General features: G+C 35.6%; 3 protein-coding genes across 4 annotated transcripts; 2 read left to right on the plus strand and 1 right to left on the minus strand.

The window, feature by feature from the left end:
* Positions 1-4,976: 4,976 nt before the first annotated feature.
* Positions 4,977-7,596, plus strand: LOC111898231 (heat shock 70 kDa protein 18). Its single transcript, XM_023894159.2, has 2 exons — positions 4,977-5,229; positions 5,618-7,596. Exons 1-2 carry the CDS (start codon positions 5,013-5,015, stop codon positions 7,306-7,308), a joined length of 1,908 nt encoding a protein of 635 aa, XP_023749927.1. The 5' UTR covers positions 4,977-5,012; the 3' UTR covers positions 7,309-7,596.
* Positions 7,597-10,120: 2,524 nt separating this feature from the next.
* On the minus strand, positions 10,121-10,399 carry LOC111898269 (heat shock 70 kDa protein 4). The gene has a single exon (XM_023894194.1). It carries the CDS (start codon positions 10,397-10,399, stop codon positions 10,121-10,123), a length of 279 nt encoding a protein of 92 aa, XP_023749962.1.
* Positions 10,400-22,709: 12,310 nt separating this feature from the next.
* On the plus strand, positions 22,710-25,520 carry LOC111898268 (heat shock 70 kDa protein 1). 2 transcript variants are annotated; one of them, XM_042898223.2, is made up of 3 exons: positions 22,710-23,255; positions 23,740-24,685; positions 25,076-25,520. In XM_042898223.2, the coding sequence occupies exons 1-3, from the start codon at positions 23,039-23,041 to the stop codon at positions 25,347-25,349; spliced, it is 1,437 nt and encodes a 478-aa protein (XP_042754157.1). In that variant the 5' UTR covers positions 22,710-23,038; the 3' UTR covers positions 25,350-25,520. The 2 variants fall into 2 exon arrangements, with proteins under 2 accessions (XP_042754157.1, XP_023749961.1); XM_023894193.3 differs by having other exon boundaries at positions 23,740-25,520.
* The last annotated feature ends 2,184 nt before the right edge of the window (positions 25,521-27,704 follow it).

The following is a 27,704-nucleotide window of genomic DNA, read 5'->3' on the forward strand; positions in this document are numbered from 1 at the left end:
AATAAATAAGGAAATACGTACCAGCCACGACATCAGATGCTGCACGGACCTCCACCGTTGTCACCTGAAAAGCTTTCCCACGAGCCCTCGGAACCTCGACTTCACCGGCCGACTATCAGTAGAACGCAAAGCAGAAGGTGCAGATCCTTGTGCTGATCCCTGAAGAAGTTGGGGGCACTCGGCCTTCCGATAGTCGGTCTGGTTGCAATGGAAGCAAGCTACAAACCCCTTGGGGAAATCCTTTGCCATATGCCCCTTTTGCCACATTTGTAGCAAATCCCCGCTCGGTACGACCCCTCGTGACTCTTGCTGAACTTTCCACAAGTGCAACCGTTCTGGCCCGAGTCCTCGCATCAGCGGGCTTAGCCCGCTTCGCTGTCGGCTGTGACTATTTCGGCCTCCGGTCTCTCTCCTGAGACTCCGCCTCCTCTATGGCCTGAGTCTCCAGCTCGATCTCCCTCCTCCTGGTATTTGCCCGAAGCTCAACAAATGTATAATAAGACGAGTTCTCCACAAACTCTTGAGTATCCCTCCTCAAAATGCTCAAATATCGGCTCATGCATGCCTACTCATAGGCCAACCGTTCCCTCTCCACTGGGGGAACATACTCATCTCGAAACATCAAAGTAAACCTCTCCCAAGTCACTACAGTATGCTCTGTAGGAGTAAAACTGGCTGTCACACACTTCCACTAGTCTTTCACTCCCAAGTGAAGCTGGTTCAACGTGAACTGAACCCTCAAATGCTCTGGTCAAGAACATGTGTAAAAACATCCCTCAATATCAGAGATCCACCTCATAGCAGCAATCGGATCCTCTGCCCCATCAAACTCTGGTGGCTTCATGTTGCTGAAGTCCCGATACAGCAACGAGTCACCTCCCTGTGGCCTGGCAGCAACGACAACTGCGGTGGCTGTAGCAGTAGCCGCCTCAGTAACAGCAGCATATCTCTCATCAAATGTCTCGACCAGGTTGGTTTTAATAGACCCAAACATCGCACGAATCTCCTCTTGAATTACTGCGGCTACCTCATCATGAATCATCCTACGAATTTCATCATCGCTAGTCCCACTGCTCTCGGGGTTGTGGCATGTACCCACCATGATGACTCTGATACACAACACAAAAATCATCAGAGACTCGCTCGAGCATACTCACACTCGACCACTCATCCCTACTTGTTCCTTAGCATCCTAAGGATTCTTACTTGGGTTGCATACCGATATGGTGCTTTCAGTAGTAAGGGCTAAATACTACCTTCCACACCTAACATGTAGTCACCCTAAGTCCTCCTCTTAGGATTCTAATTCACAAGTACTCTATCTGTCATAAATATCAGACTACTCTCTTAGTAGGCTACGTGCATGCTCATCTAATTATCTCTCCTAGATTAGCTCTCAACTCAGAACTCAGCACATACTCATGGCAAATAACAGAAAACAGTGATCAATAGCATCTCCTAGGCTAAGGCATCATAAATTAGGAAACTCTAGCCCTAAAATATGAAATAACTAGCCTATTCTCTAACATGTATTTCTAATATCTCATAACACAAATAAGTAAGGGTATTTTGGGAAATCACCGTTCGGGCTCTGGCTGATTGTATACACCGCTCCATCTCGTTTATTCTTAAAACTCTTTATCGTTTTAGAAAAAAAATCATTTCTTTAGAAAAAAATTCTCAAATCCTCAGTTTGAGTCCAAACACACCCGGATGTCTCAAACCAAGGCTCTGATACCAACTTGTAACACCGTAAATTTTCAAACAAAACTTTTCATTTAGAAACCCAATTATCTCATTTCAAAACCACAAATTCCACAAACATCAAGTCATCAAAACACATGTTCCAAAACTATTTATAACACGAATCCAGGATCCTCCAAAAACATATCTCCAACTCAAGTGTGTGTACAATGAAGTCGGTGCCTTCCTGTGATCCTGAGAGGTACTTGAAACACATAACACATAATACGGTAAGCACGAAGCTTATTCAGTTCCCTAAAATACCACACACATCACATTAGCCACTCAAGACTAATTCAATACGACCCTTCAGTTAATGTGTCTCAGTGGAGACCCTCCGGTCCCACAACTCGGGTGGACCCTCCAGTCCTAACTCAACAAGCTCATAACAATAATACTCATCATAAATTACAAAGACATAATGCAGGATATATCAAAATACTCAATGTAACACATAAGACCCTCCGGTCACACATAGATACCACTCATGGTTAGTATAGTGAGAAGACTCACCTCGTAATCAAGTAAGTAATAATCTCATACACGAATCTAGAACTAGCCTCCACCTAACACATAAGATGATAATCTCTAATCAACACTTAAATCATGACTTGAAATAAACTAGGTAAATCTCTTTCTCAAACTCATGGAATGGGTAAAAGACCATTTTACCCCTCCACGGTCCCCATACTCCCTGCCTTGACCAAACCCTAAAGTCAATAAAAGTCAACACTCGAGTCAACTGTCCATGTTGACCCAAATCGCCAAGTGCATCTATGTGACTCGCCGAGTCCCCCTTGTTACATCAGAACCTCGCGAAAACCCAACTCAACTCGTCGAGTTATCCCGTCAACTCGCCGAGTTACCCATGACCAGACTCATTGGGGAAAACCCTAGCCAAATCATCGAGTCAACTCATTGACTTGCCGAGTCCCTTTAGTGTGAATTCTCATTCAGATGTTTCAAGGCAGATCTACTACTCCACACTCTAGATCTAGGCTCCCAAGGATCGAATGTCACGTAAAGCTTCGGTCTTTACGTTCATGCATGGCATATTGTGCTCCACAATGCCAATACAACTCTAACAAGGGTGTTTAAGTACAAATACTCTTATATGGTTGCATAAAGCTGGGACCTTTGGACTTTATGGACCTCACAAGGTCCAGATCTGAAGTCTAGACCTCCTGTTAGACTCAATGCACTCAATGTCCCTACAAAAGGTGGTAAAAGCCTAATCTTCGATAATCACGAGATCTAACCCATAAGATGAGAAAGGTGTACGCTTTTTACCTTCCACAGAAGCTCTTGGTCGATATAGCACTAGATCCAACAGTTCCTCATCGTTCCTTGCTGGATAATCTCCTTTTCTTCTCAAAAGATGCACTCGAATACTCAAAGATTAGCTCTATAACTCTCTTAGCTCACTACACATGTTTAGGGTTTCACTCAGGGGTGTTGGGCATCTGGTGAGGCAGAAATGAGGACATAAGTTCTCTTAAATAGGCCCCAACCCCAAGGATTTAGGGTTTCACCTCACAGCGCCTACTCGGCGAGTCAACTCTCTGACTCGTCGAGTCGGTCATTAAACCCACGTGACCAAATCAGATTCTACTCGATCAGTTGGGCTCATAACTCGTCGAGTTACTCATGAAACCCCAAATAAATAAATAAATAAAAGAAATACCTAGGATTCGGGATGTTACAATTCTCCCCCACTAGAATCAAACTTCGCCCTCGAAGTCTGGCCCCAGAAACAACTCTGGATACTGCTCGCGCATCTCAGACTACGGCTCCCAAGTATACTCGGATCCCCTCCGATGTTGCCACTATATGAATTATGGATTATGGAAAGTTTTGTGAATAAAGGACTTGGCCATTCTTTCATTATATCAAAAAATAAATTATATTACATTATTAGTTGAATTACCATATTTTTTAGCCAAGTTGTGATAGACAAAATAATTCGGTTTAATGTCATTTAAACCAAAAGAGTTGCATAAACCTTACACAACTAAAATTTAAGTTTATGAACAAGTATTGATTAGTAGGACCCTATGCAGGTTAATCAAAGTGAGCCTACTTCATACTCCAGGTGGAGATTTTTCAGACATTTTCTATCAAGTGAATTTTCTCACTATATTTTGTACTGTAATATGGATCATCTTTATGTTAAGATGTTGATATGTTGTAATGATTTGTTAGGTAGGTAGATGTGTTAATAATTACTTGTGAATGTTTGTTTGGTAACTGTTTGTTTGGTTTTTCCCACCCCTAGTAGCACGTGTTACCCCTTCCAACCAACTAGTTCTGCCACTGCTTAAATCTACATCTTTCGTCCACTACGAAACTTGAATCTTTAACTTCTAGCTCATTCACAGCTATTCGTTAACTCCCGCTAAGCCAAAATCCCTTTAGTATAGTGGAAAATCGTTTAAATCGAAACATATTGTAATTAAAAAAAAAGGCAAATCCCACCATTTGAGCGACCCACGTCAACCCGCTTTAAGACGCACGTAGGAAGTCAATTGCGGAACATTAACAATATTTTAGGTGTACCAGGATTTGAACTTTGGACTGCTTATGTGAAATTTCACTCCTCCACCGGTCACTCCATCATGGAGGGAAAATTCCAATAGAAATATTCTTTCAAAATACGGTTAACTATTACTTCTTTCATACTCAGTGACCAAAATTCGCAACCGCGTTTAATTTACATTTAAATTTTACTATACACTGTTTTAATTAGTCATATATGTAGCTTTTATTGTAATATCTCACAAGCTGGATTCCTTTCCTGTGATCGGTTTTATAACTAAATGTTATTTTAAATAATCTAATAGAATGGTACTATAGTGTATGTGGGTATTATAGAGGTTCGCTTAATAAGCTAAGGTTTCAGGGGAATTGAGGGCATGTTATGTCCTTGAAACTGACAGCAATATATATTTTCTTTACATTTAAGCAGTTCATAAATATATACTAAAAATAATAAAATTGATCAACAACAAGGGCTAGCATTAAAAAAGTAAAGAAACTACATAACGAATGCACATAATTGTCTAAATATTTAAAATATGTTAATTTAAAAATAATTAAAAAAAAAATATTAAAATTCAAATTTGGATAATCTGAAATTCTTAATATCCTTTGAACCAGATTTTCGGATAGTGGTTTGGAATTTTGTATCTTTAAAGACCCTATATCACTTTAGAATAGGGGCAGCTGGTGGGATATACATAATCTTCCATTGTGAAATCCAGGTGACTGTAATGGACGTCAAAGGAAACAACACACCGGCGATCGGCATCGACCTCGGAACCACTTACTCATGTGTCGCCGTTTGGAAGCATGATCACATCGAAATCATTCCCAATGAACAAGGCAACCGAATCACACCGTCATGTGTTGCTTTTGTTGATGGAGAACGTCTCATCGGCGATGGCGCCAAGAATCAAGTGGCGATGAACCCTGCTAACACCATATTTGGTAACTTCTGTTTTTTTTTCTATTAATTGTTTATAGAATGTTGTTAATCTTGTTATGATTAATGATTTAACAATGTTAAGACGACCCATTAGATTTGAGAAAATCGTTCCTAGTTAAATGAATTTTTTTGCAACGTATTTAAATCCATGAAATCTCTCTCATCCTAGTTATAAACCAAACTTTTGAAGTAATTAGTGTAGGTCTTGATCAGGAGACTGATGAAAAATCTCTCATCCTAGTTACGCCCTTCATTATGTATCCGGCTTCATATTACTTTTTTAAAATAACAACCAAGAAATGAAAAAATCCACTCCTAGGGGAAATCACAATCTTTGCCGACATAGTTGGTTTTCACTTGGTTATTGATCTAATTAATTTTGGATATCAGATGCTAAGAGGTTGATTGGGAGGAGATTCAGTGATTCCAAAGTGCAGGACAACATCAAGTTGTGGCCTTTTAAGGTCATACAAGGGTCAGCCGATACACCGAAGATTGTTGTCTCCTATAGAGGTGAAGAGAAGGAATTTTTGGCGGAAGAAATTTCATCTATGATTCTTGGGAAGATGAAAGAAACAGCTGAATCATACCTCGAAAAACCCGTTAAAAATGCTGTCGTAACTGTCCCCGCTTATTTTAATGATTTACAACGTCAAGCAACAAAAGATGCTGGTACTATTGCTGGACTTAATGTCATTCGCATGATCAACGAGCCTACAGCAGCAGCAATTGCTTATGGTCTTACCAATAAGTCTGATATCACTCGCAAGATCAATGTGCTAGTCTTTGATTTGGGTGGTGGCACTTTTGATGTCTCTATATTGACAATTACTGAAGGGGGAACCATTGAAGTGAAAGCTGTTGCTGGTGACACTCATTTGGGAGGTGAGGATTTTGATAACCGCATGGTGGATCATTGTGCTCAAGAATTCAAAAGGAGATGGAATAAAGACTTGACAGGGAACAAAAAAGCATTAGGGAGACTGAGATGTGCTTGTGAGAAAGCAAAAAGGATTCTTTCATGCAATACTCAGACTTCAATCGACGTAGATTGCTTGCATGAGGGAATTGATTTCTCTATGAAATTCACCAGAGCTAAATTTGAAGAGTTGAACATGCTTTTCTTCAATAAGTGCATCGAGACTCTTGAGGCATGTTTAAGTGATGCAAAGATGCCAAAATCGTGTGTTAACGAGGTGATTCTTGTGGGTGGCTCAACTAGAATACCAAAGGTCCAGTGTATGTTGCAAGATTTTTTCGATAAGAAGAAGCTACACAAGAGCGTAAACCCTGATGAGGCAGTTGCATATGGTGCAGCTGTTTTGGCGGGAAAGTTAAGTGGTAACAGTCATGAGAGCTGTCAAAATTTGTTGTTAATGGACGTCGCTCCTTTGTCAGTTGGTCAAGAAATTAAAGAAGGAGTATTTAGTGTTGTGATTCCACGAAACACTCCAATACCTACGAAGAAATCCCAAATCTATATTACAACCAAGGACAATCAATCTTCGACTATTATCAAGGTGTATCAAGGTGAAAGAGCAAGAGCTACTGATAACCATTTGATGGGGAAGTACACGATCTCTCTACCACAGGCTCCAAGAGGAGTTACCCGATTCAGGGACTACTTTGAAATAGATGTGAATGGCATCCTCACAGTCACATCGGAGATAATTTCAACTGGTGAGATACAGAAACTCACAATTCCCACCAAAATTGGAAGTCTCACAGAGGAACAGATCGAGGAGATGGTAAAAGATGCTGAGAAGTACAAACAGGAGGATCAAGAATTCAAGAAGAAAGCCGATGCATTGAATGCATTAGAGGATTGCGTATACAACATGAAGAAAAAGATAAAAAATATGGCGCATGGAAAGAGCTTGAGGGAAATGGAAAACGCCATTACTGATATAACCAAGTTGTTGGAGCAGAAACAAGCTGTATCTATTGATGAGATTCAGCGCATGAAGAAACATTTGGAGTCTTTATCAAAACACAATGACATGGGTAGCACATGGAAAAAATTACACTATACCAGAAATTTTTTCAAAAAGTTTCTACCAAGCCAAAAAATTAGCCCGTAGGCAACCATATGCATGGAAGCGTTTCAGGAACGAAATCATGGCGATGACCCTAGTGAGACTCTCAGGTATTCTTCTTAAGCCCCTTTTTTATTTTCATTAGATGATGTTTAACAATAAGGTGCAACTTCTTAAACCAAGAACCATTTCATATTTGGTCTCATAAGTTGTAAACCAAATTAAACATGAATTTTGGAATGCTATTTTAGCTGGTTAGTTTTGTTTTTAGACAATTTTGAGCACCATCTATATATGTTGGTTGGTTGTTTAATTTATATTATTTTATCACAATATTTCCCTTAAATCATTCCATGTATTGAGAAGCAATGTATACATGCAAGAACAAGAATAAGGCCGATATGATGATTATACATTAGTACATATAAAATACAAATACATATATGTCACTAATAAGACTATGTATGCCTAGGAAGCTTGGTTTTATACGGCCTGGTCCATTTTAGACCATGTTTATTGGGTGATCATATGTCCGAACCGGTCGAATGTAATTTTGGTACAATTCAGTTAAATGTAAAAGCAAAATAACATCACGACAACCGGTTGAAGAAATGAGTCCTCTGCCAACCTATTTTCCCGATGTGTAGATTGTTTACATAGTTATTAAAAATTATAAAAAAAATACATCAAAATTCATAATTTTTAATTTCATACAAATAAACTATAATATTAATATATTTTTGTATCTATTGAAACTTTCAAATAGAATATTGTATTTTTTTGTTTGATAAACAATCAAAAAGTAGAGATTGATTGATAGTATTTATTGTGTATATGGATAAAAGTAAAGATTGGTTGATAAATTTAATTGTGTATGTGTATGATTAAAAAATAATATGGAATTTTTGAGATGATTTTATAAATGATTTTTATGTTGTAATATGACTTTTGATTTTTGTAACGAACCTAATTATGGAAAATTTATAATTTGAAAATTATAGTTAAGACTTTAGTGAGTCATTTGTATTTATTATGTTTCATATTTAACTTTTAGACTTGTGCCATTTTATGTAATTTTATACATTTCAAAAAAGTGTATATCCTATCAACATAGGGGTACAACATTGAATGGAAAAATATGGAAAAGATGTATGTAAGAAATGGTTGCATTTTGATAAAAAATGAATGGGAAAAGCTAGAAATAGTTATCGCTACTGCAAAAGCGATAGAATATTTACATTAATAGTGCTTCAAATGGATTTCTTCATTGTGATGCATGTATAACCCCATAGCATTTTGTTTAGATGTTGGTTACAATCCAATGGTTGTATTTTAGGTTGTCAAAGTTGTTTCATAGATGCAGGTGCCTTTAAAACTTCAAACTTTTAGGATTCATGAAACATAAGGTTACATTCAGACTTCAAGCTTTTACAAATGAAAATGTATCATTATGGGTGGTTGGAGACATGGTATTTAATGGAGACTATCATTAAACCAATGATGGAATGTATTATATATGTATGTTTAGCCCAAGATGTAGCGTATATCATATTTAAACCTATGAACTTTATATGAGTTTTATGCAGAAAAATTCCATTATTTTGGGAATTTTTTTTTGATAAAGTTATAAGTTTTTTTTACAGAGAAATCCCGATTATTTAACAATTTGTCCAAGTTAACAAAAAATTTATTTTTTATATTTTAATAGGAAATGACAGATTATGTAATTTTCCCAAAATAATAAGACTTTTTTGTTAAAAAAATTAATACTTTATCAAAAAAATTCCCAAAATAGTGGAATTTTTCTGCATAAAACCAAACTTTATATTTTGTATATATACTTGTATTATATCCTTATATGCTTTGGAAAGAATCGAAAGTGATAATCGTTCAACGTTAATAGAATATCAAAGTGATATCCCTAAAATCTCTCAATTCTATTCCAATTTTAATCTCCTTCTCATGGCAACTTTCTTCCCTATCTATAAGTGTAATTTTTCCTTCCAAAACGTTTGGGATTACAAACATCAGGGCTCTTATCCAACTATTCTAACCTTGAAAGATTAAACTACGACTCCCGGAAGGAGCTTTTCTCAACTCACTGAAATGGTTATGATGTAACCGATCATATCGATGCATCATCCGATAATCCAAAACCCACACCAGTTGATCCAGAAGGGAAAAATGTGGATTCCATCGTGAATATTTGGATATACACCACAATATCCAAATGTCTACTCTAAATGATCTTGAATAGATATTCTTTGTCACTTATCTTTTAAGGGGGTGTTTATGTAAGCTTATTTTTTTGGGCTTAAGCTTATGAACTTAAGAGCTTAAGAACTTATGAGTTTATAAGATAAAAAAGTGTTTGGATTAGCTTATAACTTATTAGCTAATAAACTTTGAATATAAAGTATGTTAGTCGACATACAATCTCAAACTTTGCAAAAAAAAAGTTATTCATTTGTCTTTATGTTTTTTTGGTTATTTTATCTGTTACTTACATAAATAATCAAAAATTGCCAAACAATCAACATCAAGCTTGATTAATCATATAGAAAGTCGTTTCATATTTGAATACAAATGATTTTTTTGAGTTATTCGATATCAAATAATCACTTTTGAAACACAAATACAAACAAAGGGTTGTCAACGAACAAATATAAAATATCAAAAATGGCATATATATTCCATAATGTACCAAAATCATATACCTTGCATTAGCCAGCTGAAATAGTAATTAACCACATCAATTGATCATTTGATCTTATCAAAGTGATACTATTTAACATCATCAAATGAAAAGACAACGCCCACAGAAGATAACTTGTGTTTAACGATCATGATATGAGAACTAAAACTTTGGCATGCACATAGATTCAAGTTGTTCCTTCATTCGTTCAATCTCATCAACTATTGCATCTTGATTGTCCTCAATCCACGTCGTAGCATCAACAATAACATGCTCCATTTTCTTCATGTTGTATATGCAATCCTCTAATGCATTAAACACATCTGCTTTCTTCTTGTATTCTTGATCCTCCTGTTTATACTTGTCAGCATCTTCTATCATTTTCTCAATCTCTTCCTTGGAGAGTCTTTCATTTTCATTGACAACTGTCAGTTTCTCCATCTTACCTATTGATAATATATTTGATGTCATTGTGAAGATGTCATTCACATCAATTTCAACCACTCATTTAATTTTATAGCTCCTTTTGGAGCTGGTGGTATTCCAGATATTGTGAAATTCCCCAAAAAATGGTTATCAGTAGATCTGGCTCTTTCACCTTGATACATGTTGTAGATTGGTTGTCATTACATGTAACATAAGTTTTAGATTTATTCGTATGTACTGGAGTGTTAGTGGAGTAGTTTGGTCATTTTCTTATTTAGGTCGGTGTAGGGCTTTTTATATTTAGACATGGACCATTTCTAAAATTTTCATAAAAAGGGACTTTTTATTGTAATTTTCATAATTATTAAGGACCTTTACATAATTATTTTTACTCAGGGAGTATTTCTGTAATTTTTTATACTTAAGGTCCATTAAATAATTAGACATGGACCATTTCTATAAGTGTGTCATAATTTAGGACCATTTTATAATTTGTTTTTACATATGGACCATTCCGGACCAAAAATGTATATCATGCAAATTAAAAACTGCAGGGACCAAAACTGTCAATTAGGCATTTCCTGCAATTTAAGAGGGATATATGATGAGACTACATGGCAATTTTACCCTTTGACTGCAACACAATTTTCAAAATATTTACTTTTACTAACAATTAGACCAAAACCTTCAACTCACATAACAATATAACACTTTAAAGACAAAACTTCAAAAATGGTCCTGTGGTTTCCGAAAATCTGAAGTTTGGTCCCTAATTTACAAAAACCTCACGGGTCGTCCGTGTGGTTTCAAAACTGTTAACATTTGGTCATTCCGGCTCACTCCTTTAGCATTTCACCGTTAACTTGTTTTTCAATATTATATTGCAGGGGTAATTTCGTCATTTCAGTTGTAACCCTTTCTCTTTAAAAGAAATTGCATGTATGATTTTTGGGCAAACCCTTTACCTTTATCTACAATCTTCACCTCTATTCTCCCTTCCACTATTACTCGACCGTTGCACCCTTTACGACACTTAATCGCTTTTGATTCAAAGATGGTGACTTGCAGATGTGGGAATCAAGAAATGAAGATCACTTCATGGATGGATCATAACCCTGGAAGACAATTTTGGAACTGTACAAGATGTAGGTTCCTTCGATGGTCTAATCCTCTTATGTGTTCTAGGGCATTGGTGGTGATTACAGGTTTGATAAGATCAATGAACCGATTGGAAGAGATGGTTGCCATTATGAGTGAAGAATTGTGTAACTACCGGTTGATGTTGTTTTATTCATGGGTGTTCTTTTTTTGGTTTTATTTTAATCTCTAAGTATCTTGTGAAAGTTTGGATGGTAATGGAGTTTTGGTTTTTGGTTTGTAACGGTTGCAGGTTTTTTATTTTTATTTTAATCGAATAGCGTTTTTCTTGCTTTCAGTTTATGTAGGGGGTTTTGGAATTGGTGTTGTTGTATTTGGTTTATGTATCAGTTTAATGTGTAATGGGTTGGTAATGGTAATGGTAATGGAATGTAGTTTGTTATAGTTGATTGTTCAATTTCTTGAATGTTTTTGAAATGCGATTGTTAAGTGTATTGTAAATGCATCTTTAAGATGGTTTTCATTTGCAATTGGAATGTATAATGTTATTAATTGATCTGTGAAGGGTAGTACACAAAATAGATTAATTCATTACCAAAATGTGCATACACACCATTACATGCAAAGTTTTAAAGTTCTTAACACAACCATCATGCTAAGTTTCAAAACAAATAAAGACCTACAACACAAGTATGGCTTAAGTTTCAAAAGACCTACAACACATGCATTACATGCAAAGTTTTCAAGTTCTTAACACATCTTTAAACAAGTACACATGACTTAAGTTTCAAAAGACCTACAACACAAGCATCCTAATAATTACTAAAAATAGTTTTCAGCCCCCTCCGACACCACTGCTTCCCTGCCCTTTACATGTTCTGGAATTGTGCCCTTTATTATGACACTTTGAACAAGTGACTGCCAGATATTTCCTGCTCAATCTACCAGCTTGGCTGTTTGGCTCATCAACACCCATCCTTCTCTTCTTCTTAGGCATCCCAACCTACACATATCGATATACTATAGTTAAAATTGAATTCATTCCATGTTCACATGTATACTATATATTTGGTCTACTTGAAATACAAACCAATGTTTTATGTTTTGGTGGAAGTAAAGTGAATGGGCAGTCACTTTTAGGCCACATTGAACGTCCATTCAATGGATCATTTTTTTTTGAAATACATGGCTTTCCATGTTGATAACCTATAGCAAGGATGGACTCATTCATCAACATGTAGGGCATTTTCACCATTTTCAATTTTGTCCTATATATCACAAACAACATGTCTACATGGGAAACCTGTAATCTCCTAAAACCTACAACTGCAACTTTGGTCATTCAAGTTTACCATATACTGATCTTGCCATGTGCTTGCCACTTGGTACTTTCCTGCCCCATTGTATTTAGCCACATACTTAGCTGCATCAGTCTTAATCTTTTCAAACACTGTAGTTGCAGTAGGGGTTAGAAGTCGTTCACACTTATCTTTTTCCTTTAGTACCACACATAAACTCTTCATGAGATACTCTCTAATATACTCTAAGCAAGTGATAATAGGTTTATCCCTACCTTCATCTAGCTTAGAATTGAATACCTCACAAAGGTTATTTAACAATCAATAAGTGTGTGCCCTTCCAAAATAATAGATATTAAGAGAAGACAATTACACATATAGTAAACATACAACAAGGAAGATTAACATTTATCAATAAATTTCTACAAACGTACCACTAAAGTGAGATTTAGCCCAAGTGTTTTTCGGGATCTTACACACCCAAGCATGAGCCTCTTCATTGATCTTCTTCAACTCATCCATTGCTTTGTTAAAATGATTGACTGTTGTTGCTCTTCGACACTCCCAAAGATGGTCACTTAAGTCTTTTCATTTCCATTGTTTCTTCATGTTTTCGTGGATATTGTGACATCCCCAAAATCACGGCCAGAAAAGACCGATATCATTTATGCTTTTTAAAATAATTTCAGAGTAAATCCTTTTGATTTAAAAGAGTTGCGAAATTTGTTCCCAAAACAAAATGTGATAAAATAATATTTATCAAAGCATTTCATCAAGAGATGCCTTTTCATTATAATCAAAACTCGGGATGTCATGTTCCGATACAGACCATAAAGCATAAACGATAACATTACAAGTCATTCAACAAATATATATATATATACAGACTTGTAAACAAAACAACTTGATCATTCATCCATCTTATGCCCTCGCGTCACTACTTGTAATACGAAATAACTGAGTGGGTCAGGCTTGGGAGCTTGGTGAGCATATAGAGTTTTCAACCCACAATAAATAATTATATTTAATTTCACCAACCAACAATAACCCGATTTCCCATTCCCGTTATCCTCACTTTATGTCCCTAAAACAACATCTATCTCAAGGGACCTAATCTAGGATTTTCATCGGGACGGACATTACTGCTAAGGGGTTTCCTCAACAATAGATATCCTAAAGGCAAACATGAGGGGGATAGAGTACACCGGTGAACACATCGTTCACAACACCTACATGTTATCAACCTGCTAGCGTTCCACATGACTGTCTAGAAAGAGTCTGTGGTCGTTATCCATACTCCGCTGAATAACTAGATCAACAACAACAACATCGAGGCCTCTCATCTGTTTATCACACATCACTATCTACCCATGTTCTACCCAACATATTAGTAGATAAAAATATATATTTTATACATAGTTTAAAACCTGTATAACATTCTCATTCTATACATATTCCACATAACAGATGAGGCACACACACACATAACACGTATTTCATAGAGAATAAATCATACCTATGAGATAGAAGAAAGTGAATATACATTCACACATATAACAACAAAATATACACATAACACGTATTTCGTATAAAATACTTCATAGTTATGCGTTAGAAGAAAGTAACTACATAGTCACTTGATCAGAAGATGATCGGACAGCACTACGACTTGCAGAAGTAGTATTCTTTGGTAGATCTGGAAGATCTTCACAAAAATTGGCTTCTCGCGGGCAGAGCTTCGGCTCGGGAATCTTACTTCTCGGGATCTTCGGGGCTTCGAGACTTGCTTCGGGGCTTGGGAATAATACAGGGGCTTCGGGGTATAAATGGCATGCAAATCGAGGCAAAAATTAAAGAGAAAGGAAGAATTTGGCAAAAGAATAAGGTTGCCCTCGCATGCCCTTTTATAGGAGGTTGAGGCCTCGCATTACATACGCTGGGCGTAATGCTCTACGTGGGGCGTACTCCTCCCAAATCGTCACTGCTTACGTATCCGAAGAACTCGAGTGCGAGGCGCGTCATGCTTCGCTGTATGCAAGGTGTACAGCCCTACGCTGGGCGTAACCCGGATAAGTCCGGTGACTACCCTTCGGATAATATCAGATTTAATAATTAAATTTATATTTTAATTATTTAATAAACTTCAAAAATTCATATCTTCCTCATACGAACTTCGTTTTTGACGTTCTTTATATCCACGCGTAGGTGAGACTACACTCTACAACTTTTGTTTAGACTCCGTCGACTAATTTTGAATTTATTTTTATTATTTATTTTTAGAAGGCCAGGACAAGAAAACTCCGTTATAAATTCATAACTTCTTCATCCGACGTCCGTTTTCGTCTTTCTTTTCACCAATGCACTACTATCAACGAGATCTTCGATTCTCGTTTAGATTTTTTAGACCAACAATCACTCGATCTCGAATCGAGTATTCAGGTTGCATACTGCTAAGTCAAAACTTCAGAAAATCATAACTTCCTCATAAGAAGTCAGATTTAGGCGTTCTCTTTATGCACGCTCTCGGTTTAACGAACTCTACGACATTCGTTTAGATCACTAAGCCTAAATATCGCTCTAACGTAAATTTCACTTTTTTATTCCCTAAACAGGCGTTACAGATATGCCTCAAAGAGAACCTATGTTCTGCACTAGGGAATACCTTCTCAATTGCTGGTATTATTCCCTAAACAAAAGTCAATGTATGAAACATCAGTTACCCAAATTTATCTAGAAATAGTACTAAGAAAAAAAGTTAGGTGATACATATTTTTTTTTCTATTAGAAATGAATGTAAAGTTTGAATTTGCTCCCAGATCCAAATCTTCTCCTAACAGTTCCAAGAACCAGGTCCAACTACTTGTTGATTCTGTCTATACCACAACATATGGTACAGGGTATATGCCATTGTTTGAGTCCAACCCTACAACAGTTAACACTTGCCCAGGGTAAGGGCCCTTCATGAAAGTACCATACAGGCCTAGAAAATCTCTTAACCCAGCTTTGAATCCCAACTTCAATGCACCCAGACAGACATACATTCTTTTAAAAAAATTTGTGGTAATAGACAGGAAGGTTTCTGGATACACATCAATCCGAACTGTTATACTAGGATTAGCGTTTAGTATCTCCAAGACATAATCCCTCAAAAATCAATATTGTACTTCGTAGTCCCCATTAATGATACGTTCAACTAATGTCTTTGCCATAGCAACCTTTTTGCACTGACATTCCTAGCTCTAGTTTCTTGCACAACTCTTCGTGTAAAGCTTTCACTTGAATTCTAGGGTTACATTGGATTTGTTGAACAATTAAGTTTTCTACATATCTGGAAGTGAAAGCTTTAAACGCCCTTGTTTGCAAACATTTATGTTCATCTTGTACTGTTTTCACCAACAAATCTTGATTTTCATTAGTCCTCGATATTTGGACTGCCCATGGACATGTACCCTTATTGGCAATTACATCTTTACCCTTGCACTTTTCCCTACTTCTAGTTGAGGGCCCACTACCATCAACTGCTTTAGATAGTTTACTTACAACACCTTTACATTTCACCCTAATCTGGATTTTGTCATTTTTTGCTAGGTGTAAAGACCTCCTTGTTGCTACAACATGTGATTTCATGTAGTTTTTAACATCACACATGGTTTTGAAGACCTGGCCAATCTGAAATGGTTTTACATGAACCTCTCCATGTGAGCATGTACTTGAGTTACTCAGCTCTTTTACCAGTCTCTTCCTATCATCTTCATGAAATCCCGTAAATTGATAATCATCAGTCGCAATAACTGCCAACTCATCATCAACCATGTCATTCCTTTCATCTTTTGAATGAGTGTTTAAGATTCCATGTTCTTCTACATCAACAGCATTATGGAATTCACTCATGTGTACATATACATCAAATTGGATGTTAGACTCATCCACATTGTATTCACTATTGTCACACCCCCGAACCAGACGGCGGGAACGTCCGAGGGCTATTGTGACTCAATTGAATACCATCACAATGAATATACATGAAACATAACATCATACATTACCAAGCATTGAAATGTTACAACTGGTAGCGTTTACATTCAATACATTGGTCCATAATATTACATACCCAAAAGTACATTGTTCGATACTATTTAAAACAACAGCAAGACGTTACTGAATACATTTTTCCTTTTCGATTTACCCGTTACCTGAGAATTCAAGTATTTTGAAAAACGTCAACATATGAAATGTTGGTGAGTTCATAAGTAATGTTTGAAATATAGTGGTTTGTATTGTTTTGAAAATCACCATAAAATCCGATATTTTCTTAAAAGAGCATAGTATAAAAAGTGTGAAGATCCGTAAGTATGCTTGTTTGTTTCTATAAATGTAAAAGTACGATTTGTAAAACTCGGTATGTAACTCGTAGGTGTATTAATTGAAAACCCTAGGAAAACCCGATGTTTTCCTAATACTTTGCATCAAATGATTTATATCTTGTTATTTCGTTACGACGGGTGTATTCGTTGAGTCCCGGTGACGTTGGATTAATTATGGATTGTGAATTGTTATAAACACACATTAATGAAAATGACTAGTTTACAACTATACAAACGATCCCTTAGGCGTTGCTCGCACTATTCACTTAATCCACTCACCCGGACTTCACATAGCCCCACAACCGAGGAGGAAAAGAGGGTGCGAAGCCCCGATATTTTCCGTAAGTCGTTCAAGGCTATCGTGAATGCGAAGGGTCCTTAGCCCGACTCGCATTTGGTGAATTCTCGACTTTACTAGCAGCACCAGAGGGCCATTGGGGTCCAACAGCACAAAGCCTGTAAAAGTCCTTTTACACAAAATTAGGTCATATAAGACCCAACTACATGTAAGCGAGTTTCCTTCGGGTCTAAAGATCATGTCATTGGGCTAGCTAGGCCCAACAAACACGATTTGAAACTTTCGGGCGCAAAGACGGTGTATCGACGTCTGGTGTATTTCCACGTGTGTATTGACTTCCCAAAATTTCTGCGTGTGTATTGAAGTTTCGTCGTGTTAGTAATTTCGGATTCATTATTGATTCGAGACCGAATCAATTCGTTTGATAACGATTTTTGGTGTTGAAGGTGTATTATAATTCGCCGATAGTCGAGGTGCTAGTATTTCATCATGTCGGATTTATTGTTTAAAACATTAGAATATTTCATTTTTTGCAGCCCCTTTCTTTTGGATAATTTACACTTTTGGCCCTTTGTATAAAAGAATTTCTATTTTAGTCCTTAAACCATTTTTCTTGACACTTTAGCATCAAAACTTGTAGAAAAGGTATTTTTCAGCTCAAAGTTATTTGAAAAACAGTTTTAGTCCCTCAAATGAAATTTTTCTCGGCTGAAACCTTTATTTTCGCAATTTTTACACTTTTGGCCCAAAGTATAAATTTTTTGCATCTTTGGTCCCTTTTAAATATGAAAAGCATTTTTAACCCTTGAAATGGACTTGGAGCACTAGTAGTCCCCTGTTTTACAGAAAAATACAGTTTCAGCCCCTCTAATTTGAAATTCTCGCAAATTGGGCTTTATTGGGCCGAAAAATTCATTTTTGGCCCATTATGCTTAAAATTTTCACATTTAATCCTTCAAAGAGAATATTTCCAGAAAAATACATTGTTGAAACTGTTTTGACTCATTTCATCCATAAGAATTTGTATTTTGTCATTTTGGGCCCTTTAACCTTATATTTTTAACATTTTGAGTCCAAAAATGGGATTTTTAGCCCAAGGAGTTCATATTAACCAACTTGGTTATTTTTCTAGAAATGATTTGTATTTAATAATATGTTTAATACTTGATTCATACATCCTAATGCAAATCTCGATTTTGAGGACTTTTTGACTAGTTTCAACACCATAATCACATAAGAACATGTAAATAAACATAGAAATCATACAAAGCATACATATACTCATAGATCTACACATTTGCTTGTATCCCCCCCCCCCCCCCCACAAAACTTATGAAAACCGAAAAATAGGGGGTATGAAGCTCACCTTTGGGTGTGGTTTCGGTTTTGGATAAGAGATGGAAGAAAATGAGATGATTTTCGGCCTAAGCAACCTTTCCTTGGAAGATCTCGAATTTAGAGAGTTTCTAGGAGAGTGATCAATATTTTTACATGGATTAGAAGAAGATTTTGATAAAACAAAGTACCAAAATCATAGATCTTAACTTGATCTTACCTTAAGTGGAGAATTTGTGGAGATATTTTCTTGAAAGCTCCTTAGATCTCGAAATTTTTGAAGAAAGATTGAGGGGATGTTCTTCAAGACTTAGAGAGAATGGAGTGAATTTTTGTGAGTGTGTGTGTGTGTTGTGTTCGGACGAGAGCAAGAGGGAGAGAAAGAAGTAGATCTTTGAGGTGACATGTGCATGGAAGTATGAGATAGGTTGCATGGAGAACCAACATGCAAAAATGAGGTGGCTATGAAAGTCAACTCTTCCTTTTTCATGGGCTTGGGCCGAAATTTGAAGAGAAGAAAAAGATTTTTGGGCTTTATTGCCCCTAAGCCCATACTAGAGTTAAGTTGAATGATTGTTGGCCCTATAAAATATAACTGTGATTTTTATACTTTGTTGGGCTAGTTTAGGTTAATTATGGTTCATAATATTTAATTTATTTCATTCTAGGCCCAATATGGCCCAAAATGTTGAAATAAATGAAAGTGGGTCCAATTAGAGCACATTTAAAGGTTCTAAGCCCATGATAGTCAAATTGGAAGCTTATTAGTCCATTGAGTCCAATAAGGAAGTCCTAGTCCAAATGGACCTAAACAAGAACTTCTAGGGTTTCCAATTGCTTGTTGACTATTTGTAGTACTTGTATGGTGTATTGGATTGAAATTTTGTTGTCATAGAGTAAGCATCATACATCCTCTTAAGTTTTTGATTCTACATTTTACTTGAGTGTAGTGATTACAAGACACAAAATTCCTAGCTGTGACAACTGTCATCAGAATCATCTCCACTAACCTCAGAACCATGGCCAATCTCAAAATATAAAGCCTCTACACTATCATCACTCACCATACCCTCTAGACAATCCACTTCTGGTTTTTATTCACACGAAGTTTGAACATTAAACGCAACATCATAATCAACATAAAGTGAATAATCCTCTACAAATGGTTCAAAGTCATCAACTGTTGCAGTATTAGCTACATCATTAGCTTGGCAGCTTGGTTCCTATACATGGTAAGTTCCCACTGGCTCTTTAGTTTCAATTGCACTAGTGATTACTTCTTCTTGAGATTTCAATTTCATGATTGACCACTTCCTCTTGAGTGACATGACTTTGTTTGCTAGCTTGTGACCTTATAAATGGCAGAATACTCTTTGAGTAATCAGGCCCTTCATCAACATCTAATACTTGTGACTGCTCATAATCAGGGTTCATAGACTTGTTTAGATCCAACTTTCTACTACATGATCCTGCTTCTCTCCTACAAGGTTTCTTTCTATTCATTTAAGGTGACACACTATCATGCTCCAACTCTTCAATAACAACTTTAAAAGGAGACTTGTAATAACTAGCTACCCTTGTCTGACCAGTTTCAATATACACCCTTATAAGTCTGTGTTTAGGGACATATGATACCATTTTAAGTACATCTTGGTCATTGCCTAAAGGCATTAAGCCATAGTCTAAAGGGTATTCAGGGATACAAAAATGGTATTAGAGGGTTTGCTCACTTTTGTACCCTAGTTCTCGGACCATGTCATCAAGCTCATGAACTGAAAATAAATCAGTGTCAACATCATCTACATATGTTACAACAGCATCAACACATTTCCTTCCAGGTGCTTTGGTGAAGACACCACTATAGTGTATCTTCAACGTGAAATAGTTGTCATATCCTTCTGCAAACACAAAAAAAAAAGAGTAAAGTCAATGATTTCTCTACGTAAACACAATCGACCAAGAAAAGACAAGTTTTGTTGTGGTATCGTACCGTATCATTTTCCTAAGTCCTGCACGGTTGCAAATTTTTCTCGAAAACACCATATTTATAGCACCATTGTAATTCCTTCAGCTTAAACCCTAAATCCCAATTTCTGTTCTTGCTTTTACGATGGGAATGAACCCAATGATTACAAATTTAACTGGTTATCTTCTTGGGAGAGGGACGGGTAGTGAGTTGATGTGCAAACAATATGTAATCATTTCATATTAAAGAGAGAAGGTTACAACTAAAATGACCACATTACCCCTGCAATATAATATTGAAAAATGAGTTAACGGTGAAATGCTAACGGAGTGAGCCGGATGGACCAAATGTTAAAAGCTTTGAAACCACAAGGACAATTCGTGGGGTTGTAAATTAGGGACCAAACTTCATATTTTCGGAAACAACAAGGACCATTTTTGAAGTTTTGTCCACATTAAATTAAAGAAAATTTGAACATTTTAATAATTATCCGATGATAAAAGAGTAGCATGTGTATGAAGATGGAAGCAAAAAATTAACTAGGGCCTTTGGAAAGAAGGCAAATAAAGAGGATAATCTTGCAAAATGGATGTCTTAACTCTTAACCCATAAACCATACACTATCTCACTTAACCCATGAAGATAGTTTTATAGATTAAGTAAAAAACAACTATTTATAGATGTACGTATTAAATGTTGAGCTCATTAAGTCCACTGGGTCAAAAATGAAACAACACCTGCTCATACAATGTAATCTAGATTGTGGCCGGATAGTCTAGTTTCTCCACATAAGCAACAAAAGCTCTAAACCCTTAAACCCCTAAAGTGGAGCAATTAGGTAACATTGCTTCATGTTTAACAGGTATCAAATACTTCAGTAAATATAAATGCAATTCATTATGCATAAAATTCATTCAAAACAATATTTGGAAATGGGACTCTAGTTTTTGACGATTAGAATCTACTGGACTGTTTCTTACGGTTCCTTCAACTCAATATGGAATTTTCTTATGCTTAATCATAAAAAATTAACTACATTCACTAAAAACTAAGAAAAAATGCTTGCCATATATGATTTAGCAGGTTTCATGGCCCCTTGGGTCTTGGCGCCATCGTCAATGAAACGTTTTGAATCGACGAAGGCAACACAAGACGGTGTGGTTATGTTGCATCGATCATTGGGAATGATTTTGACGCGATCATGCTTCCAAAAGGCGACACATGAGTAGGTTGTTCCCAGGTCGATGCCGATAGCCGGTGCATCATTTCCTCTTCCGTCCATTGCAATCAAAATTTAAAACAAAGTCGTTCTCCCCTTTCACTTTTTACCCTAACATATATATTCGAAGAAGAAATTGGCTTAAAACATTGATTTTTTTAGTAAACTACATGTCTCTGTGTTTTGGGATAAACTACACGTCGAGACATGGGTCTAGATCTCTCTATCCCAAATGCCCTAAGCCTTATGATAACCGATCTTCGGGCCACAACCCCGAATTACAAACGATTCAGAACAATGTGTTACAAATAGAAATATACATGCCAAAACGTAAAGTAATTAACATCATGTGTTTAAATTGGTTGCAAGCGAACACAAAATGGCAAAATGCAATAACTTAAATCATAATACATTAAAAAAAATGAATATAAAAAAGTAAATATTTCAAATTTTTGGATATCCAAATTATAAAAAAAAAGAAATCACAATTTATTATCCAAATCCGAAAAGGCTCTCTTTATCCCTACCCTCTTCTTACTTAACCATACCCTTAATGATTACCTTAAAGATTAATATTTATTTATTTTCTTTAAATAACTATTATCATTATACCATAATTACATATAACTAATTATTAGCATTAATTTTATTCACATTAAAACTATAATCACTATGTTTTTTCTTTCATTTTATTATAGATTACTTTTTTTTAAATCTTATTATATATTATTGGTTTTTATTTATTTAATTAATTTATGGTTTTTCTTTCATTTTATTTATTTAATTAATTTATGGTTTTTCTTTCGGAAAATTTGGCTTTGGATTTTTGGATCTATTGCCTAAAACTTTGAGCCGGAGATAGAAAATAATAAAGGAGGCCTCAAATTAAAAAGGTATGGCCACACTCAAGCTTTGGACTTCAACGACGACGGTTTTCATCATTTCGTCAACCAAGCGACGGAAGAGGAAACGAGGCACAGTTTTCATCGGTTCATCTGCTCTATCGTTATTATTTAAAGATAAGTTGCCTTGAATAGCGAAAATACACAATTACTTTACTTTAAGTTTTAACTATAATGGACGGAACAGGAAACGACACACCAGCGATCGGCATCGACCTTGGAACAACCTACTCATGTGTTGCTGTTTGGAAACATGGGCACATCCAAATCATTCCTAATGATCAAGGCAACAGAACCACACCTTCTTGTGTTGCTTTCGTTAATGGAGAACGTCTCATTGGTGATGGCGCCAAGAACCAAGTGGCCATGAATCCTGCTAACACCATATTTGGTAGGCTTTTTTCTTTTTTTATTTTCTTTTAGTTCGCTTGATGTTATTATGATTAAACATAAAAATACCATACTTATTTGAATGAATTTTATGGAACAGTTTGAATCTTCAAAAAAGTATTATGATATTATGAAAATTGTTCTTGAAATATTTGCAATGTGAATTAGATTCAAATGCCACTACTGGAAAAAGGTTAGTACAATACAATGCACCATAATAAAATACGGATGCAATAAAACCCGTGCTAGAAAAACTCATCATTTAAACAATTAACAAGGTATATATCTCTCATTGCTCGTGGAGTGGGATATTGTTATTAATGTTTATTTGCATATTTTGTTCCATATTACTTTATTGGTCCTTGAAAGAGTTGGTCATGAAATCCACTTCTAGAGCTGCTGTAGAGAATTATAATTATTGTTGATAAGCTGTTTTTTTCCAACTTACTTGGCTTTAGGCTTAATTTTTTACTGTGTATTTTTAGATGCTAAAAGGTTGATTGGAAGGAGATTCAGTGATTCCAAAGTGCAGGACGACATGAAGTTGTGGCCTTTTAGGGTCATACAAGGGCCTTCAGACACACCGAAGATTGTTGTCTCCTATAGAGGTGAAGAGAAGGAATTTTTGGCTGAAGAAATTTCTTCCATGATTCTTGGGAAGATGAAAGACACTGCCCAGACATACCTCGGAAAAATTGTGGAAAAGGCTGTGATAACTGTTCCAGCTTACTTTAACGATTCACAACGACAAGCAACAAAGGATGCTGGAGCTATTGCTGGACTTAATGTCATGCGAATCATCAATGAGCCAACAGCAGCTGCGATTGCATATGGTTTAGACAATAAGTCGGATATTACTTCCAAGATCAATGTGCTTGTGTTTGATTTGGGTGGTGGCACTTTTGATGTCTCTCTATTAACAATGGCGGAAGGTGGTGGTACCCTTGAGGTGAAAGCCGTTGCAGGTGACACTCATTTGGGAGGTGAAGATTTTGATAGTCGTATGGTGGATCAGTGTGCTCAGGAATTCAAGAGGAGATGGAATAAGGACTTAACGGGCAACAAAAGAGCCTTGGGGAGGTTGAAATGTGCTTGTGAGAAAGCAAAACGGATTCTTTCATGCGATATTTTGACTTCAATTGAAATAGACGGCTTGCATGAGGGGATTGATTTTTCTATGAAATTCAGTCGAGCTAAATTTGAAGAGCTCAACATTGGTTATTTCGTTAAATGCATTGAGACATTAGAGGCATGTTTGAATGATGCAAAAATGGATAAATCATGTGTGAATCAGGTGATCCTTGTAGGCGGCTCAACAAGAATACCAAAAGTCCAGTGTATGTTGCAGGAATTTTTTGAGAGAAAAGAACTATGTAAGAGCGTAAACCCTGATGAGGCAGTTGCTTATGGTGCAGCTGTTATGGCTGCAAAGCTAAGTGGTAACACGGATAAGTGTTTTCAAGATCTGTTGTTATTGGATGTAACTCCTTTGTCCCTTGGTATAGAAGTAAAAGGAGAAGTATTTGATGTTTTGATCCCACGTAACACCCCAATTCCTACAAAGAAATCCAAATTTCATACTACATGTTATGACAACCAATCTGAGGTTTGCATCAAAGTCTATCAAGGTGAAAGAGCCAGATCTGTAGATAACCATTTGTTGGGGATGTTCACACTTTCTGGAATACCTCTGGCTCGAAAATGTGTCCCACAAATCAACGACTGCTTTGAAATGGATGCTAATGGGATCCTCACAGTCACATCGGAGATAGTGTCAACCGGTGCGACTGAGAAACTCACAATTACAAACCAAAATGGAAGACTCTCCACTGATGAAATTGAGAAAATGGTAAAAGATGCTGACAAATACAAACAGGATGATCAAGAATACAAGAAGAAAGCAATTGCATTCAATGCATTAGAGGACTGCTTATACAACATGAAGCATAAGATGAAAAACATAGAAAATGGTGAGAGGTTGCTTAAAATGGAGCATGTAGTTGCTGACACAACCAAGTGGCTCCAGCAGAACCAAGCTGCATCTGCTGATGAGCTTCAGCGCATGAGGGAATATATCGAGTCCATATGCATGTGAGAGTTTCAGCTTTCAAATCATGATTGTTGGACCCACTCATCTTCTAAAGCCTTTTTTGTTTAATAAGATGATAAACAGTAACCTGCAACTTCTTTAAACGGAGCCAGTCCAAAATGTTAAACCATGATCCACTTTTTATCATTTTTATTAGTTGTAACAAAAACATGAACATGATCATTTATTTAATGGGGTTAGTTCACATCGTTGGTTTCATTTTTAAAGCTATTTTATATATGGTGCTATTTTATATATGGTTTTGGTACATTAAACCGGAGGGAGTGGGCTGCGGCAATGGCTGCAGTTGGGTGCCACATAGGACGAAAAACTGCCCCGGGTGCAGTAGAGGTGCGGCGGAGATTGCACTACCGCACTCTAAGGGTGCACTCCATTAAGCAATGTGATTGGTCTCTTTTTCTTACGGTCCCTTAATGGGTCCTTTTTATTTATTAAAACAAAAAAAAAAAAAAAATCCCATGTGTTACCGTAGTTTTGTGGTAAAGGGTGAAGTGGTGCCTAACTTTTGTGTCACCACTCCCTCTAGTCTTATAAATCTATCTAAACAATTTTGCATATATATATATATATATATATATATATATATATATATATATATATATATATATATATATATATATATATATATATATATATATATAGGTCGGTTCAATTGAGAAAATAAAAAAGGTTGAGAATGGGGGAATCATTTTCAGCCACTCATTTAATCTAACATAAAAGACACGTTGGCAAACTTGTAAATATCGTAATAACCTTCAATGTCAAATACGTAACTATAGAGAATTCGATAACTGTGCGTTCATCATCAAAATTTTTCTTCCAACATTCAATAATCATCTAGATTTCTTCAACTAAACTGGAATTTCTTTGCTGTTCATGAAATTGGAATCGGAGTTCTGGACTCGCAGTCACAATCGACATTGAGGGACTTAGAATCGGTAATCACAGGTTCCCAATCGGATTTTCGGAAATCAAAATCAAATTGAGAAATCGATCAGAGATAGGATGTCGCATCTGAAGTCGAAATCGGAAGTATATGATGATTTAGAATTGATAACTTAATGTTTTTAACATTTTTAAAATAGTTAATTTGTTTGCACTCCAACTGTTTGATGAAATGCATAAACTAAATTATTACGTTATATTCACATATGAATATGTTTTTTCTCACCTGAATCAGTATATGATTATTAAAAACACAAAGCAAATATGCAAGTCTGTATGTTATTCATATGTGAATAACATATAAAAATTATATATATTTGTCAAAATACCTTCAATATTCATAAGTGAATATACCTTGTAATATTCATATGTAAATATACTGTGTAATATTCATAAGTGAATATATCATCTAATATTCACAAGTGAATATACTCTGTAATATTCACATGTGATATACCATGTATTACTATGTAATATTCACATATAAAATATTATTTAATACTCATAAGTGAATATATCATCTAATATTCACAAGTGAATATACTATGTTAACATTCACAAGTGAATTCATCGTCCAATATTAAAATATGAATATACTATGTTTATTATATGTTATATTCATATATCATTGATACTTAAATTGTAAAAAAAAATCATACTTTTTATTCATAAGTGAATAAAGAATGTACTGTAATAAAACCTGATGCATTGTTATTCATTTATGAATAACGATAGCTGAAAATATAAAAAAAAAAATTTATTTTATCTTAAAACTATATCAATATGGATGTCTATTTGTAGAAAATAAAAAATTATGAATTTTGGTATATTTAAAATCATTTTTTGATAAAAATAGCTTATAAAAATTTAAAAAAAAAAAAAACGAAAAAAAAACTATGTTTTTGTATATATTAAGGTAATGATTAGCATAGTTTAAGGAAATATGTTATGTTGGAAAACACATGTGCATTCGTTTCCCATTTCCGCTGGTACGTTGAAGGCTTTTGCGGCAAAAATAAATGATTGGCTGAGAATGATTCCCCCATTCTCAACCTTTTTTTTTCTCAATTGAACCCTCCCATATATATATATATATATATATATATATATATATATATATATATATATATATATATATATATATATATATATATATATATATATATATATATATATATATATATATATATATATATATATATATATAACGGTGTCAACTCTCGACCCAACTCATAATCAAACACTAACCAAATATGAAAATAAGTGGGTTTGGGTTAAAAATTTTGACATGCCAACCCGTTTATTTCATGGGTTGGGTTGGGTTACTTGATTGGGGTTGCGGGTCAACCCGCTAACCCGTATATATTAGATTTAAAAAAATAGATATATTTAATT

The sequence above is a fragment of the Lactuca sativa genome, chromosome 9 (genome assembly GCF_002870075.4).
Source record: "Lactuca sativa cultivar Salinas chromosome 9, Lsat_Salinas_v11, whole genome shotgun sequence".
Taxonomy (NCBI): Eukaryota; Viridiplantae; Streptophyta; class Magnoliopsida; order Asterales; family Asteraceae; genus Lactuca; species Lactuca sativa.